This window comes from Cibotium barometz, chromosome 15 (assembly GCF_041138505.1).
Source record: "Cibotium barometz isolate CiBa-2024 chromosome 15, ASM4113850v1, whole genome shotgun sequence".
Taxonomy (NCBI): Eukaryota; Viridiplantae; Streptophyta; class Polypodiopsida; order Cyatheales; family Cibotiaceae; genus Cibotium; species Cibotium barometz.
The window spans coordinates 34,032,085-34,047,773 of record NC_141060.1 but is presented as its reverse complement, the minus strand read 5'-3'; the positions used below and the strand labels follow the sequence as shown (position 1 = coordinate 34,047,773).

General features: G+C 44.0%; 1 protein-coding gene across 3 annotated transcripts in view; it reads left to right on the top strand.

Moving 5' to 3' along the window:
• Window positions 1-15,689, top strand: part of LOC147631204 (nuclear pore complex protein NUP54-like) — a 62,132-nt gene that overhangs the window by 25,774 nt on the left and 20,669 nt on the right. For all 3 annotated transcript variants that reach the window (XM_086809546.1, XM_086809543.1, XM_086809544.1), the window contains one exon: window positions 10,682-10,768. In XM_086809546.1, coding sequence (XP_086665672.1) covers window positions 10,682-10,768 — 87 coding nt within the window. The remainder of the gene's footprint in view (window positions 1-10,681; window positions 10,769-15,689) is intronic.

Here is a 15,689-nt window from a genome sequence, read left to right as displayed (position 1 = left end):
GGAACACCACCAACAAACCTCCTGGGAGCTCTTCCTGATTCTGTGTTCCTTGCCTTGGGCTTCGTACCTGTGTACTTTCCTGTACCTTGGACCTGTACACCATCATATGGGACTGAATCAGTGTTTAGCTTTGCTGAGCTTGATGCTCTGATACCAATGTAACACGCGAAAGCTCTGGGAGTCTTCTTTTAGCCCTAAACACTCTTGGAAACCATCTGATGCAAAACGCAGACATAGAGAGAGAGAGTAGAGAGAGAGAGATATGCTGGAAATTCAATATATTGATATGGTACAAAAAGGTACTCAGGCCATAGCCCTAGGCTTCCTTGAAGAAAAGGTGATAAACACCCAAAAGTCTAGTCCCTACTTGGACCCTAATGATCCACCCCATAAAGGAATGAATAAATACAATGAGGAGCAACTAGGCCTTATATAGTCTCTTTGGAACATTGAAGTGCTGGCCGACCAGCAGTCGGCCAGCCGACTGGACCAAACAATACAAACGCTGATGTGCCTGTCTTCCACCATGCAGTGACCACTCTTGTTCTCAGCCGACAGCACCTTCTGGTCTTCTCCAAGTCCACCCTAGCAAATCTGCACTCTGTGCTCCACAATCCTAGTTCTAGTTATCTTTTACTGGTTGCCTCTTCTGGACTAGCATTTGGAGTTTGTCCATGGGCAAACATGCACATGACACAGCCCACAGATTAGAACGCAGAAGATCCACGTGATGGATTTTCTCCTCTCCTTCTGGAGTGTTTTCCCACTTAATTCAGGAGGTCTAGCTCTGATACTGATATCAAGCTCCCAGGCAGACCCTGCGATTAAGCATAAACAAAAAGGAAAACACACTTAGACATTGGCATCTAGCTCACTGCCCAACCATAGAGCTAACTGACTCATAAAGTCACTTATATAGGCCTCCTATAAACTAGGAACCAAATATAGCACATCTCATAAAAGCTACTAACCCTCATGTAAGATGCCTAATCCCTAGGCTATGGTTAACCTAACCTAAAGGTCTTAACCTTGTTTAGCCTTGGGATGTGACACATCCCCTCTCGGTGGAATTGATGGTGGGAATTGCATTGCCTCCAAGTAGTCCGCTAGCAACGTCTTGTAGTCCTTCAAGAAATCCTTGTTCGGTAGGAAACTTGATAAGTGATGATGATCAATGATTTCTTCTCCACTATAGTTGGCTGAGTTTGCATATGCCCTGTTGTCCGTCATATGCTTGCGCTTATGCTCTCTTGCTTGCTTGGGGCTGAAGCATAAACATGGGCTTGAGGTTTGCAGATGGGAATGATGGGTAGCCAAGACATGGATATATAGTGCATATGATTGCTGGTCAACCACTTCCTACATGCCCATAGGGGTGAGGCATCTTCTTATGAGCAGCCTTTTGCCCCTTGTGTGTGTGTGTGTGTGTGGAGTGCGTGTGTGAGAGCATATCTTGATACAGAGTTCTACACCCACTATTGGGCACTGATGACGTTAGTGGGGATGTAGTAGTATCTAGTCCATACTATGCATAATGGAGTTGATAGTTATATGGACTTTGTGGGTTGACTACCACGAGTATATAACATGCACGTTCCTAAAAGGTGAATTTGGGCATGTTTCTAGATTCATCTCGGTATATAATTGAGCCGTATTAGTCAGCTGTATTAGCGGACATGCAGATTTCACATTGTGAAGTTTTCGTCCGAGTTGCGGCCAATTGATATTGTGCTTATTTTGTCTATCTTTAGCGGTGCATTTGCCCTATCAACTACTTTTTTGCTATACTAATTCTTTCTATTTGCTACTTCCCTTAGTGCTAGGCTTCATTATGGCTGAGTCTGTTTACAGAGTTCTACACCCACTATTGGGCACTGATGACGTTAGTGGGGATGTCGTAGTATCTAGTCCATACTATGCATAATGGAGTTGATAGTTATATGGACTTGTGGGTTGACTACCATGAGTATATAACATGCACGTCCCTAAAAGGTGAATTTGGGCACGTTCCTGGATTCATCTAGGTATATAAATGGGCACCATGGGCTGTCCAAGGCCTTGCCCACGATCCCATACATGCATATATGGTTAATGGCAGCCAAGGCATCGTCGTCGATGATGGGGGACTCATAAAGCATGAAGAGCTCTGATCTCAACTTGACCATCACGGAATATTGTTGGTCGACTTGGGTCTGAAGCCTCTTATACTCATCCTCCACCTCATATCCTGAGCTCTCGAATGAGGGCATCTTGATCTGCCGGCTTGGCCATGTAAATGGAATGCAGAAGTTGTTGGTTGGCATCGAGATAGGTAGCTTCTAGGCGCTGATGAGAAAGAGCGATGGTCTAGACATGCCGAGAAGCCTCCATCGCTAGCGGAAAAGGCTTTGGCAAAGGTACAACATATGAGTGATATGATGGGAGAAGGAACAAAATTAGGGTTAGAGTAGAGTTCATTCATGGGAGACATACACAGAGAAACAAGGGAGAGAGAGAGAGAGAGAGTTGTGGGGATAAGTCAACTCATAATGATGAGTGTGTGACTCCCCTATCACACATGTATATTGCACTAGTACACATAGTGCACTTAGTACATTAAAAGTACTAAGTGTACTATGTACTATAACTTATGGGCTTGTACACACTATAAGGGTGGGCATAACGCCTTTACCCCAACAACCTCCCACTTAAAGGCAAAGTGCCCTTAAGTGAATTTGCTTGTTCTCTATCACCTCTCTGATGAAGTGATACTTCACATCCACATGCTTCGTCTTTGCATGAAAAACAGGGTTCTTTGCCAACTGAATGGCACTCTGACTGTCACAATGCAACAATGGAATATCCCCTGTATATCCCAAATCAACCACTAACCGAGATAGCCATAATGCCTCCTTGCAAGCCTCTGTGGCTGCAATATACTCGGCCTCTGTAGTAGATAAGGCAGTGCACTTCTGCATCCTGGATATCCATGACACAGCACCTCCTGTGAATGTTAATACATAACCGGTAGTAGACTTCCGGTTATCTGGATGACCGGCATAATCCGAATCCGTGTAACCATGCACTAATGCATCCTGTTTGCCAAAGCAAATGCACAAATCCTGTGTGCCCTTCAGGTATCTCATGACACCTTTCACTGCTTCCCAATGCTTCTTGCCAGGGTTGGCCATGTATCTAGAAACCACTCCCACTGCAAATGCAATGTCCGGCCTAGTAGCAACCATGGCATACATGAGACTGCCACAAGCTGAAGCATACGGAATCTTGGCCATATCAGCCCTGTCTCTATCTGACTGTGGGCTGTCCATAGCACTGAGTTTCACATATGGAGGCAAAGGAGTACTAGCTTTCTTCCCCCCGTCCATATTGAACCTCTGCAAGACTTTGCCAATGTATTCCTTCTGAGACAAATACAACACATGCTGATTTCTGTCCCGAAGTATCCGCATACCCAAGATGTGATTTGCATCACCCAAATCCTTCATATCAAAGGTTTGATTCAGCCTCTGCTTCAAGGTATCCATCTCTTTACGAGATTTCCCGGCAATCAACATATCATCAACATACAAAATGAGAATCAAGAGACTGCCATCCAAAGCTTTCTTGGTGTACAAGCAGTGATCTATGTCACTTCTCCTGAATTTCTGAGATTTCATGAATGTATCAAATTTATGATACCATTCTCTTGGTGCCTGTTTGAGCCCATAAAGACTCTTTTTCAGCTTGCATACAAGCTTCTCCTTTCCACTTACTGCATAACCCTCTGGCTGCTGCATATATATCTCCTCATGGAGATCACCGTGTAGAAAAGCAGTCTTCACATCCATCTGAATCAAGTCCAGATCATCATGCGCAACCAAAGCCAACACAGCTCTAAGTGTGGTCATTTTGACCACTGGAGAGAAGATCTCATCAAAGTCCACACCATATTCCTGCTTGAAGCCCTTAGCCACTAACCTGGCTTTGTATCTTGGCTTTGCATCTGGTGCAACTTTGAGCCTGTAAACCCACTTGCATGGCAAAACCTTCTTGCCTGCAGGCAAATGCACTAACTTCCAAGTTCCATTTTTATGCAGAGAATCCATCTCTGACTTCATGGCACGCTCCCAAAGAGCCTTGTCTGCCCTCTGTAAAGCCTCTTTATAACATGAGGGCTCCCCACAGTCAGTGAGCATCAAGTAGTCAACCCCTGGAACAAACCTGTCAGGGGCTCTGGAGGGTCTTGTGGACCTCCGTACCCAATGACCATCATTTGCAGGTTGCTGTCCAGCCTGCATATCACCCATTGGTGGCTCTTGTTCCATGCCATAAGGCTGAAAAATCATGCCCGGTATATCCTTTAACTGTGGTATATCCATAGGGATATCTTCTGCCATCTCTGGCTGTCCATTTGGACCATTTTCAGCACCATTTAAGGGCTGGTTTTCGTGCTGTAATGGCTGATTTACAGCCCTTTGTTGTTGTCCATGATGTCCATCATCATCAAAGATGACTCTGCCAGGCTCGTGTTGCCTTGCAGGCTCCTTATACATGCATGTTTCATCAAAAATGACATCATTGCTGCGTATGATCTTTCTATTCATGGGATCCCAAAGTCTATACCCCATTTCACCTCTGTCACCATATCCTAGGAATATGCATTTATGAGACTTAGGATCAAGTTTGGTGCGCATTTCCCTGCGTATGTGCACGTACGCAACGCAACCAAACACTCTCAAGTGCTTGTATGACGGAGGCTTCCCTGTCCATACTTCTTCTGGCACTTTCCCACCAAGCCTCGTGTTCGGTGACCTGTTTATAAGGTGGACGGCTGTCATAACAGCTTCAGCCCAAAAACCATGAGGTAATGCAGCATGTGACAACATAGAACGGACCTTCTCCTGTATAGTCCTGTTCATTCTCTCTGCTGTCCCGTTTTGTGGAGGATCATAAGGAGTAGAGAGCTCCCTCTTGATGCCTTTAGCATCACAAAAGTCCTGAAACTGTTTGGACATGTACTCTCCACCATTGTCGGAACGCAAAGCCTTCAGTGTTTTGCCAGTTTGATTCTCAACATGAGCAACAAACTTCTGAAACACTGAGAATGTATCACTCTTCAAACGAAGAGGATAAACCCACACCTTGCGTGTGGCATCATCTATAAAAGATACAAAGTATTTTGCCCCTCCCAAAGAAAGCTGAGGCATCTCACATACATCTGTATGCACAAGCTCTAACTGAGCATCTTTCTGTCCAAGAGCTTTCTTGTGGGGGCACTGTAGTTGCCTACCATATATACAATGCTCACAAAACTGAAAACTTGAAAACTTTAGAGAAGGCAAGTAACCCAAACGAGACAATTGCTCCATTCCCTTGACACTCATGTGTCCCAACCGGCTATGCCACATAGAAATTTCCGGCAGCTCGGTTGCATTTACATTAGCATGGTGACAAACACCTGCATGCATAAAATAAAGAGTGTCCACCTTAGAGCCTCTGGCAACAACCAGTGAGCCCTTACAAATCTTCCACTTTCCACTACCAAATGTGGTAACATAACCAGCATCATCAAGCTGTCCAGTAGAAAGCAGATTCTTTTTGATCTCAGGCACATGCCTGACATCATGGAGCATAAGCTGTGAGCCATCTGAAAATACAAGCCTCACATCACCTCTGCCAAGAATCTTGCATGCATGGTTATCACCCAAATAAACCACTCCTTCATTGCCAGCAGTATACCTGACAAACAAGTCTCTGCAACCTGTGACATGAAAGGAGGCACCTGAATCAATGATCCATGAGTGCATACCATGACCACCTGTAAGAAGTGAATGGGCATCAAGTGAAGACGTAAAGAGGACCTCATCCTCACTGCCACCTGCATGTGACACATTGATTTCTTCGATCTTGACTCCACTTTTGCCCTTTGGCTTTACATCTTTGGCTTCATCCTTGTCTTTGTCTTTGCCTTTTCCCTTTTCTTTTTGATCATTTTTCCATTCGTAGCATTGCTTTTTAATGTGTCCCTTTTTGCCACAATAATGGCATTCCAAATCCTTTTTGGAGCGAGACTTGCTCCTTCCCCTTTCTTGGCTTTTCCCCCTTTGCTGGGATCTCCCACGTGCATTCATTGCATTGGACTTTCCAACAGAGTTGTTTTTCCTGTTCATCTCTTCTTGAAGAAGAGCACCCTCAACATCTGCATATGACAGCATAGCATTCGAATTGCTAGTGGCTGTCCTGAATGTGTCCCAACTCTCTGGCAAAGTGCATAACAGAAAAGTGGCTTTGAACTCATCGTCCATTGCCAACTTTTGATTGATAACTTGGCTGACAATACCATTAAACTCATTTAGATGGGCTGTCATAGACGCCCCTTCCTTCATCTGAAGACCTATGAGTTTCTTCAACCAATACACTTTGCTTGAGGCACTTTGTTGGGCATACAAGTCCTGCAATCTCTGCCACATTCCCCAAGCTGTCTTCTCTTCACGAATGCTGAAAAGTAATGAGTCTGACACAGACAACATGATAGTAGATCTTGCCAGCTCATCCATATCTTCCCACTCTTCAGCAGTAAGAGAAGCGGGCATCACACCCCTTTCTTTGATAGGCTTGTGCTGCTTTTTCTGGAGCAACACATTGTAGCACTGGGTTTGCCAAATATCATAATTATGCGAGCCTTCAAGCTTCTTGATGTGAAGCAATGAAGAGCTCTCACCTGTGGTTGCCATAGCAAAATGCAACCTGTAATGCCTGACTCCCTGCAAAATGTGCAAACACTGCACCCAAAGCACACAAAGTGCTCACAGTTTTTCTCCCAAAGTTTATCTCCCACTGCGGAAGCAAGAATGCAACTTTTCTCCCACTTTATGTGATGAAAACACCAAAATCTGGTTGCTGCAGATTTTGGACAGCACCTTAAATGTGCTCTTTTGCCCTTCCAAAGTACTGTACAGCAGTACCAAGTGCTCACCAATGATGTACCAAACCTGTACTGGCAATTTCAGCAGCTGAAATTGAACCTTTTGGTCACTCAAAACAGTGTACAGCCATGCCAAAACATGCACAAAGCTGTGCCAAATCTGTACCAGCAGGTACAATAGCAATAATTGCTCTCCTGGCTGTCCAAATGAGTGAAAATCAGACTTTAACAGTCCCGAACACTGCATACAACAGTTCCGAACAGAAATTGGGCAAAAGCCCCTTGACTGCAAGCTGATTTTTGAGGATTCAAGGCATAAATGTCTTGCCTGCTGCTTTGCCAAGCTCAACAAGCATACAAACTTGAAAAGCCCCTTGATTTAAGATCAATTTCTGATCATACATGGTACATTGACGCACATGAAGGCATCCAGAGTGTTCACGATGCTTCCCCCTGGCCACATATACATCAAATACATGAAAGCCCCTTGATTTACAGGCACATTGAGTGCTTGTAAGGCATCAACACATTATCCACAGCATCAAATGCGATTGCCTGCATGCAAATCAACCAAATCGGCACAAAAGCCCCTTGATTTGCACTGCAATTTGCTGCAATTTTGCCCAAATGTGCGATTTTTCACATCATACAGCATGTATGAGTGCTTAATTGCACAATTACATCAAAAGCCCCAAATTTCGACATCCAATTTCCTGCAAATTGATCCTGATTTGACCAATTTCCTGCAAATTTATCCTGATTGTGACCAATGTCACCCAATTTTGCCAATTTTGCTCAAAAATTGAGCAATTGGGCACCTGTACCTGCTCAATTGTTGATTGTACTTGCTCAATTGCAAATCCCAAAAAAAAATTGAGGCAAATACCTTGTAATTTCCTGATTTTTTCTTCAATTTGCAGGCTGAATGATGATTGCAGATGCTGTTGCAGGAGAGGTTGTGCTGATGAAAACTCCTCACTGTGGGGTTGGCGATGGGCAAATGCAGAATTTTGCTGAAAAGCTCTCAAAAAATCTCACACAGAGGAGTGGTGGAGCTTTTCTCCCACGTGCAGGCCTTCAGATTGCTGTGCGTGTACGGATGCTAGGTTGCATAGCTCTCCTCGTGGACGTCTCCTCGCTGGCCTCCTCGCTACCTCACCTGCTGCGAGCGCTGCTGGTCGTAAGCGTTGTTACGCTTTGGGACAGCAATCAGCCTGTCCGTCCGTCAGCCTGTCCGCCTAGCTTCGCCTAGCAGCACTTGTTGACGTCGCCTTCCTGATGTATTCGAATTCTTCGCCAATGTTCGGCTGGCTGCTCACGCTCGACGCCCAGCGCTACACGCTTGTAGTCGAAAGCTCTGGTGGCGCCTGACACGCCTAGTTGTATTGACGGGTAGTAGCGATGACCACTAGGCGCACTGTTTGCGCCCAGCACACAAGAACGAGTCAGCCAGCTATCCTATGCTCCTTCGCTCCACGCTCAGATGCAGAAGTGGCTGCCCGCCACCCTTCCGCCCACCTGATTGCTGTCTAGTAGTCTTTGCTTACTTGTCTAACGCCTCTTCACACACAGGCTAATGGAGAGTCGAGCTGCTGGCTGCCTTGCACACTGAATTGAATGGAGAAGAAGAATCCCCTACGAGCCAGTGATTCAGCACTCGAGAACAAACCCTAAACCAGGGCTCTGATACCAGTTGATGGGAGAAGGAACAGAATTAGGGTTAGAGTAGAGTTCATTCATGGGAGACATACACAGAGAAGCAAGGGAGAGAGAGAGAGAGAGAGTTGTGGGGATAAGTCAACTCATAATGATGAGTGTGTGACTCCCCTATCACACATGTATATTGCACTAGTACACATAGTGCACTTAGTACATTAAAAGTACTAAGTGTACTATGTACTATAACTTATGGGCTTGTACACACTATAAGGGTGGGCATAACGCCTTTACCCCAACATGATAAAGGGCACAAATTTCTTGAACTCACCTCTCTTGCGAAAGCAAAAAAGAAAAACAACACAACTGAGTACCATGCCGCAGGTACAAGAAAACACAAGACAGAGTGAAGGTGGTGAGCCCCACCATGCAAAAGGAAGTAGCTACCTTCTAACTCCATCACATGCTCCAAGGGAGGGATCCAACCATGCACGTCTCCCGTGCCATGCTGATCCTCCAATCAGCAAGTGACCGAAGCATCAAAGTCAGCCCTTTGTCAACCCCCCTACCTCCTAACAAGGCGATACAAACATATAAATTAAAAACACACAGGATTATTTAACTCGGATTTCGGAGGACTTCCCCGGGTTGAGAACCCATATTGACACTCACAAAACAGAGATAATGATGGGGCTTTTAGACCCCCCCTTTCCAGGAATGCTGGTGAAGACAATGATTTCTTGCGGTGACACTTCTAGGCTAGTGCCGAAGCACCCTCCATGGTGCTAGCCAAAAACATAGAAGGTGGCACCTTTGCAAGACAGCCAAAAACACTCTCCAAATCATTAAAGATCATGCTTGTCCTGCTGACTCTCGCTTTGAGCCTGGATTAACACCATTCTTGCTGACTCTATCATGTCATCCACATCATTCTCATTGATGCCACTATGAATTCCTTCAAATTGTTCAAGAGGTTCCAGCATAGAACTGGCATCTTTGAACTTATGTAACACAATTGAATATAATACGGCGGCTTTGTCTAATTGAGAACTGATTAAATACCTTTCAGTAAGATCAACGTCATTCCACCACTAATTGATCCACGAAGAAGAAGATTCATTCATCTGCGCTGAAGAGGATGAACAACGATCCATAATATTTATAGACAAAGACGCGGCCAGAGCCATCGCTAAGAGCTTTTGCTCAACACTGCTTGCGTTTGCTTAGCATGTACACTACGTTGGCGGTGCGATTATGGTGGACATTGACGAGCAAGTAGAAGTGGCGGCAAGCAGCAGTGTGGATGTTGGGCAGGCAGCGCAGAGACGAAGAGGAGATAGTGGTGCTGCGGGAGTTGAAAGTGGGCGTGAAGGTCCAGGCAGTGATCGCCAAGTAGCAAGATGCACAATCCACAGATCGATGAGGTGACGGGCTGCAGCTAGGCGGAGATCTGGCGCAAGAGGAGCTGCCGAGTCGGGCAGAGCAACCAGCGGTGGCAGATGTCTCCCCACTAGTGCCGCCAAGAAATGGGTGGCACTGTCAAGGGGCTGGGTGGCAGTGGTGCGCTCTGCACTAGTGCCGCTCGGAATTGGTGGCGCCTGGGCCCACACCAATTGAGAGCCTCGCTTTGATACCATTTGTGGGAGATTAGGGTTAGCACACGTCAGCAAGCAGTTATGGAGGATGAAAAATATCCATGATGTGTAGTAGTGCAGAGAGAGAGAGGGACATGTCATTAGGTCTAGGGTCTGGCCAAGTGTCAAAAGTCACCCGCACAAGTTAGATGTAACCCACTTGCAAGCTGTAATGATGTACATGTGTCCCATGCATTTATTAGACCCAAGATTGGGTGCCTGGAACACTGGTAAGGTCATTTAGGAATGTCAATGTCTACCTGTGGTCCTTTCCTGCATATCTCTTTACAATTTTCATGTGTTTGTCATTGCTTTGAACTGGTTGCAATTCTTCATGTGATTTATGACATTTAAGTGAACACGTAGACTTTATGTGGCACTGCATTTTTTGACAAGTTCTGTTTTGTTCCACATGTAAATATGTTTTCTTCTGAGTCATGCCTGGATATTTTAAGAGTTGGCGTGGATCATTGTATTTGATTTGCAGCTTCAAAGACATTTTGAGATAGATACCATTCCTTGGATACAAAGGCTTAGGCAAAAGGAGCAAGAACTTCAAAGGAGACTTCTCAAAGTAAGGTCTCTCTCCTTTTCAAATTTGAATACTATTAATTAGTTTTTTCACCATCTCTGGAGTGGCTCACTTAATATCTACTATGGATGGGCTTAATCATTTACTTTGTGACCCTGTTCTTCTCCCCCCCACACTCCCCGGTTTTAGTCCGCAAAATGAGTGATATGTGGATTAGTTCAAGACAATTCGAAACCTCACCATCAGCAAGTCCACCAAGGAGATCCATGTGTGCACAAATAGAATGAGAAAGTATGAACGCCTGGTCCATTGCAAGGACCATGCCTTTTTAGAAGCCAATGAGCACGAATTGCTGAAGATAGTGCATAATAGTAACTATAAGGATCTTTTGTCTCAAGGTTTCTTAAAAGGAAAAAAGCATGCTTCCTTACATATCCATAGCCCTCCAAATATACTGAACTATCCTTGATCTCCCTGATATCTTGTCTCCAAAACATGTATTTAAATATTCAAAGTTTTTCTTTCCTTGCAAGCTGAAATTCGAAAAATAGAAATCATTACATAAGTGGACTCTCCCACCTCAAAGAATTTTTGCATTCTTCTATTTTGAGACATTTTATGTACAAAGGGGAAAATTAAGAAAAATTTTGTTTTTAGTACTTCTATGACACTCTTTAGGAAGGATGTTACATGATTTAGGTGCCTTGTAGAAGTTTTACTAAATAGAGATCTCAAAGTGGACCTTGATACTAGCCTTTGCATAGACAAATCTTATATTTGATGGAGAGCTAGTGGAGATTGTATGAGCATATAGATACTACTGAGGAAATACTAAAAGGGACTTGAGAACCTCGTCAAGCATGGGTGGTGGATTGATGGAAGTAGCTCTCTGTACAAATTGTGACTGTTCTGTATGTAATGGAGTCACCGAGCAAATTTTCTGGTTGAATTAAGGTGTAATTAGGCTGCATACTTGTGTAAGCGGGTTGACAACATTACAGGGATTGTATGACTTGTAAACCTGACATGAACTCGCCAACTCTGCACATTTGGAAGGAGAGGACGTTTGTGGAAAAGTCACAAAGAAGAAAGAGATGAAGACAATTGAAACCAGCAAGCCAGTTATTTTCTCAAACAGTTGAAGAGTGGATCAGGACTAACATTTTGAGCTACTTGTTGAGATTCAAATGTTCATAGATCATCATCTAGTCAGGGTTGTCTTGCGATTGAAAGGGGCACTGTGTATTTTAATTGGGCTTGCGAGACTTTGTTATGCAATCATTATTTGTTTCCATGATGAAACAAAAGAATGTGCATGAAGTACGATTAGCTGAACTGTTAAATCCATGACTCTCCTGCGATGGGCATGTATAGGACCCTAAAGCAAGCTAACTTTTCTGTGAGAATTGGCAAAAGAGAAATGTGGCTCAAGAATTTGGAAATTGGGCGTATCCTATATTTAATTTTGACCTGGACCTTTAGTGTAGGGCCTTATTTTGCAAGCTAGTGGTCAAAAGATTTGCTCCAGGGAGCCTTGGAAGAATTTCTTCATCTTTCGTATTGCCAGTTGCACGCCTCACAGTGGAGGAGACTGGATGCACTTTTTAGAGGTAGATTATAGACCCCGCTCTTCTCTGTTGTTATCTACCTTTGCAAGAGCATGGAGTAGTATGAGAGCTTTTTTAAGGTAGAGATTACTGAGTACTGTTGCAGAGGCAGCCAGATTACCAATCATGGGGAATGATTTGATCGAATCATAGTTATGGGAAACAGGGGAACAAGAATGGAAAGAGAAACGACAATTTCTTAGGGCCTGAAAAGGGGAAACACCACATCATCAAGGGAGATGTAAAATTAGAGGGAGCAGTGAGAAGAAAAGGGAGAGAAGAAACACATGGAGATGTAAGAATTTAGGAGAGTATATGATTGGAGATTGGGGGAAAGGAGATCGGTCAGCAGAAGGAACAAAAGAGAAGCTATTATTGCCCTAAAATTGGGGGTTTATGAGGGGAAACACTCGGTGTTATTGGGGAAACGTTTCCCCAACGGACAAGCGTTTTGGGCTGCAAGCAAAGGGGAAATGCCATTTCGTACATGTAGGGTGCCGTTTCGTCCGTTTCCCGTAACTATGGATCAGAAATTACAAGGGTCAGCCTTTGGGAGAGTGTGGCTATATGTACTGGGCAAGTGGGGAGAGATGTCATGCCTCATCAGTAAGATCTTGGAAGGTCTTCAAAAACCTTCCGATGGATTAGAGATACCTCAGTCCAGCACCTTAGAGGGAGTCACAGAGGTACTGGGCAGATTGATGCAACCATCCCTCATAAGTGGATCACTGGCACATCTCATCATAAATCTTGCCCTTCCTAGAACGGGATTTTTTCCTATTGCGTGATTGCCACCTTGAGTGCCTCTTCGGGTGATTGCTACCTTGCGATGGATTAGAGATACCTCAGTCCAGCACCTTAGAGGGAGTCACAGAGGTACTGGGCAGATTGATGCAACCATCCCTCATAAGTGGATCACTGGCACATCTCATCATAAATCTTGCCCTTCCTAGAATGGGATTTTTTCCTATTGCGTGATTGCCACCTTGAGTGCCTCTTCGGGTGATTGCTACCTTGAGGAGTGAGGATAGGGTTAAAACTTATTTACTCCATTAAGCCGGGATGGAGAGTGTTCAGAGGATTAGTACCCTATTCATGGAGCTATCACAAAGGGTGTTAGGATTGTAGGCTGCTTGAGGAGACATTGGGCTATTGATCTGACCCTGGAGTTTACGATACATGACTCCTGGATTCTATGTTTTTATGGCGGTTGTTCGATCAAGCATCTTGATTGGAGCTTTGGGAGAGTGGGAGTTGATTGATGTGATAATCCCATGAAGTGTTTTTGCTTCTTTGAATACATGATTAGGAACACTAGGCTCTCCCTGTTTAGATCTTTTCAGAAAAATCCTACCCTCTGACCTCATCGGGAAAGTTATTACATCACACTAACTATCCAACATAATTTTGGCGAAGACTTTGGTACTCTTATAGGAGAAGACAGATTATCGTTTTCTTTTTGGTTATTTCTACATGGTGGGCTTTTGATTTATTGAAGGAGAGAAATTCTTGGTGTAGACCCATCTTATGCTAGATGCCTGGCTACTATTGACTTCGTTCAACATTGCATTTGGGGATTGAGAGACTCAATTAATTTGGTGCTTAGTTGCCCTTCTTTTGTGTAGTTTCAAGAACGATAGGGTTTATACCGCATGTGGTTCTATAGCTTGCTGGTCCTCCGATGTTTTATGAGGCAAGGGATTGTGACATTGCCTTCATGGCTTACCTAGAGGAGTGGTTCATAGATGCCTCTAGAGTAGGTTCCTACCTCACAATCCATACCACCTAGAGGTAGAGTGGTTCATAGATGCCTCTAGAGTAGGTTCCTACCTCACAATCCATACCACCTAGAGGTAGAGTGGACTCTTTTTGGGAGATTAATGCCAGTGTTACAACTTGGTAGATCTAGAGAGTTAATTGCATAAAGGCTATAGATGAAACTCAGACTTTTTACACTCAGTCGATATGTATACACACTCTCATGACCACTTGGGCTCGTATTAAGGGATTCTCTAGATGTGCAAAAGGAAAGCGTAATGCTTTTAAGAGGGAACACAATCATGGGATGATATTCTTTTCCTATACTCCCTCCGAACCGTGGAACCATCCGCTCTTGGATTGCTTGGGCATGCCTTGCATTCCTTTTGACCTACAATTGTGGATTTGTATACTTAAAGCTATTAAAAGCTATTAAGATCTTTTTGGGGGAAAACAGGGCATTGGGAATTGATTTTGGTTGCTGTTTTTCGACAATTGTTTTTGGGGCTATCCTATAATCAATTTTGGATAAATGATTTTGTGGCTTATCAATGTCTCATGTAGGGATATTCTTATTTCTACCATTAATATTGGGAAATTGATTTTGGGGCCTTTTGTATTGCTGAAAATTGAAGGTCTTCTACACACTTTAATTTTTGGGCTTGATCTTTTGTTTGAGAATTTATGCGTACGTTGACCCATTTTTATTTACACACTTTCATGAGTGAATCCTCACCCCCACTGGTTTGCGATGTCACCCTTGGCCGTAGGTAGTGAGAATTGAACCCAAGACCTTTGCTTGAGACTTAAATGCTCTAACCACTATGCTATGCGGTGGGGACATTGGGCTTGATTTTACACTATAAATTGATTATGGGTGTATTAAATCATAACATTGACAAGGCACACTGAAATTTATTTTGTGCTTTGTAGCTTGTGAAGCGCTTTTGGCATTTAGAGGTGGTGAGCAAGCAAAATGGTGTAGAGTGGGACTCTCTCAATGTTATTTCTATGGTGGGAAATCTAGGCCCAAGAAGAGTGCAAATATTGTGCTCGTAGATAGAATGGAGGGCCACATTTTGAGCTTGACTAGATTTAGGGTTGGTAAATGTACTAGAGTGCCAACTAATGCAGAAGAAGTTTGCATTGCATTGGAAAAAGCAACAAGTATAGGAAGCCAAAGTGAGGTTCAAGGCATGGTGCCTGCCTTTTGGAGGCAATAGACCTTTGCAGGTGCCAAACAAAAATAACTACATGAGTCATGTCTGCTGCCTTTTGGAGGCAGAAGACCTATGTGGGTTATAACAGAAAAAAATAAATGAGTCATGTATGCTAATTGCAAGGAAAAGGGCTCACTTTGCCATCTATGTTGCATCGAAACGCATTTCGTATGATATGAGAAGGTACAAAACGCGTAAGAAGTGTTTCTTATGAATGAAACATTTTTTTTGGGGGATAAAGAATCAGGGCCCAATTTGGCCAGTTTTAGAGGTGCCGCTTCTGTACCTCTTCCCACCCATTGCTGCCCCCCCCCCCCCCCCCCCCAATCCCTTCCTGCCTCTCCGCTCTTCTGAGCACGCTTTTGTACAATTGTGACC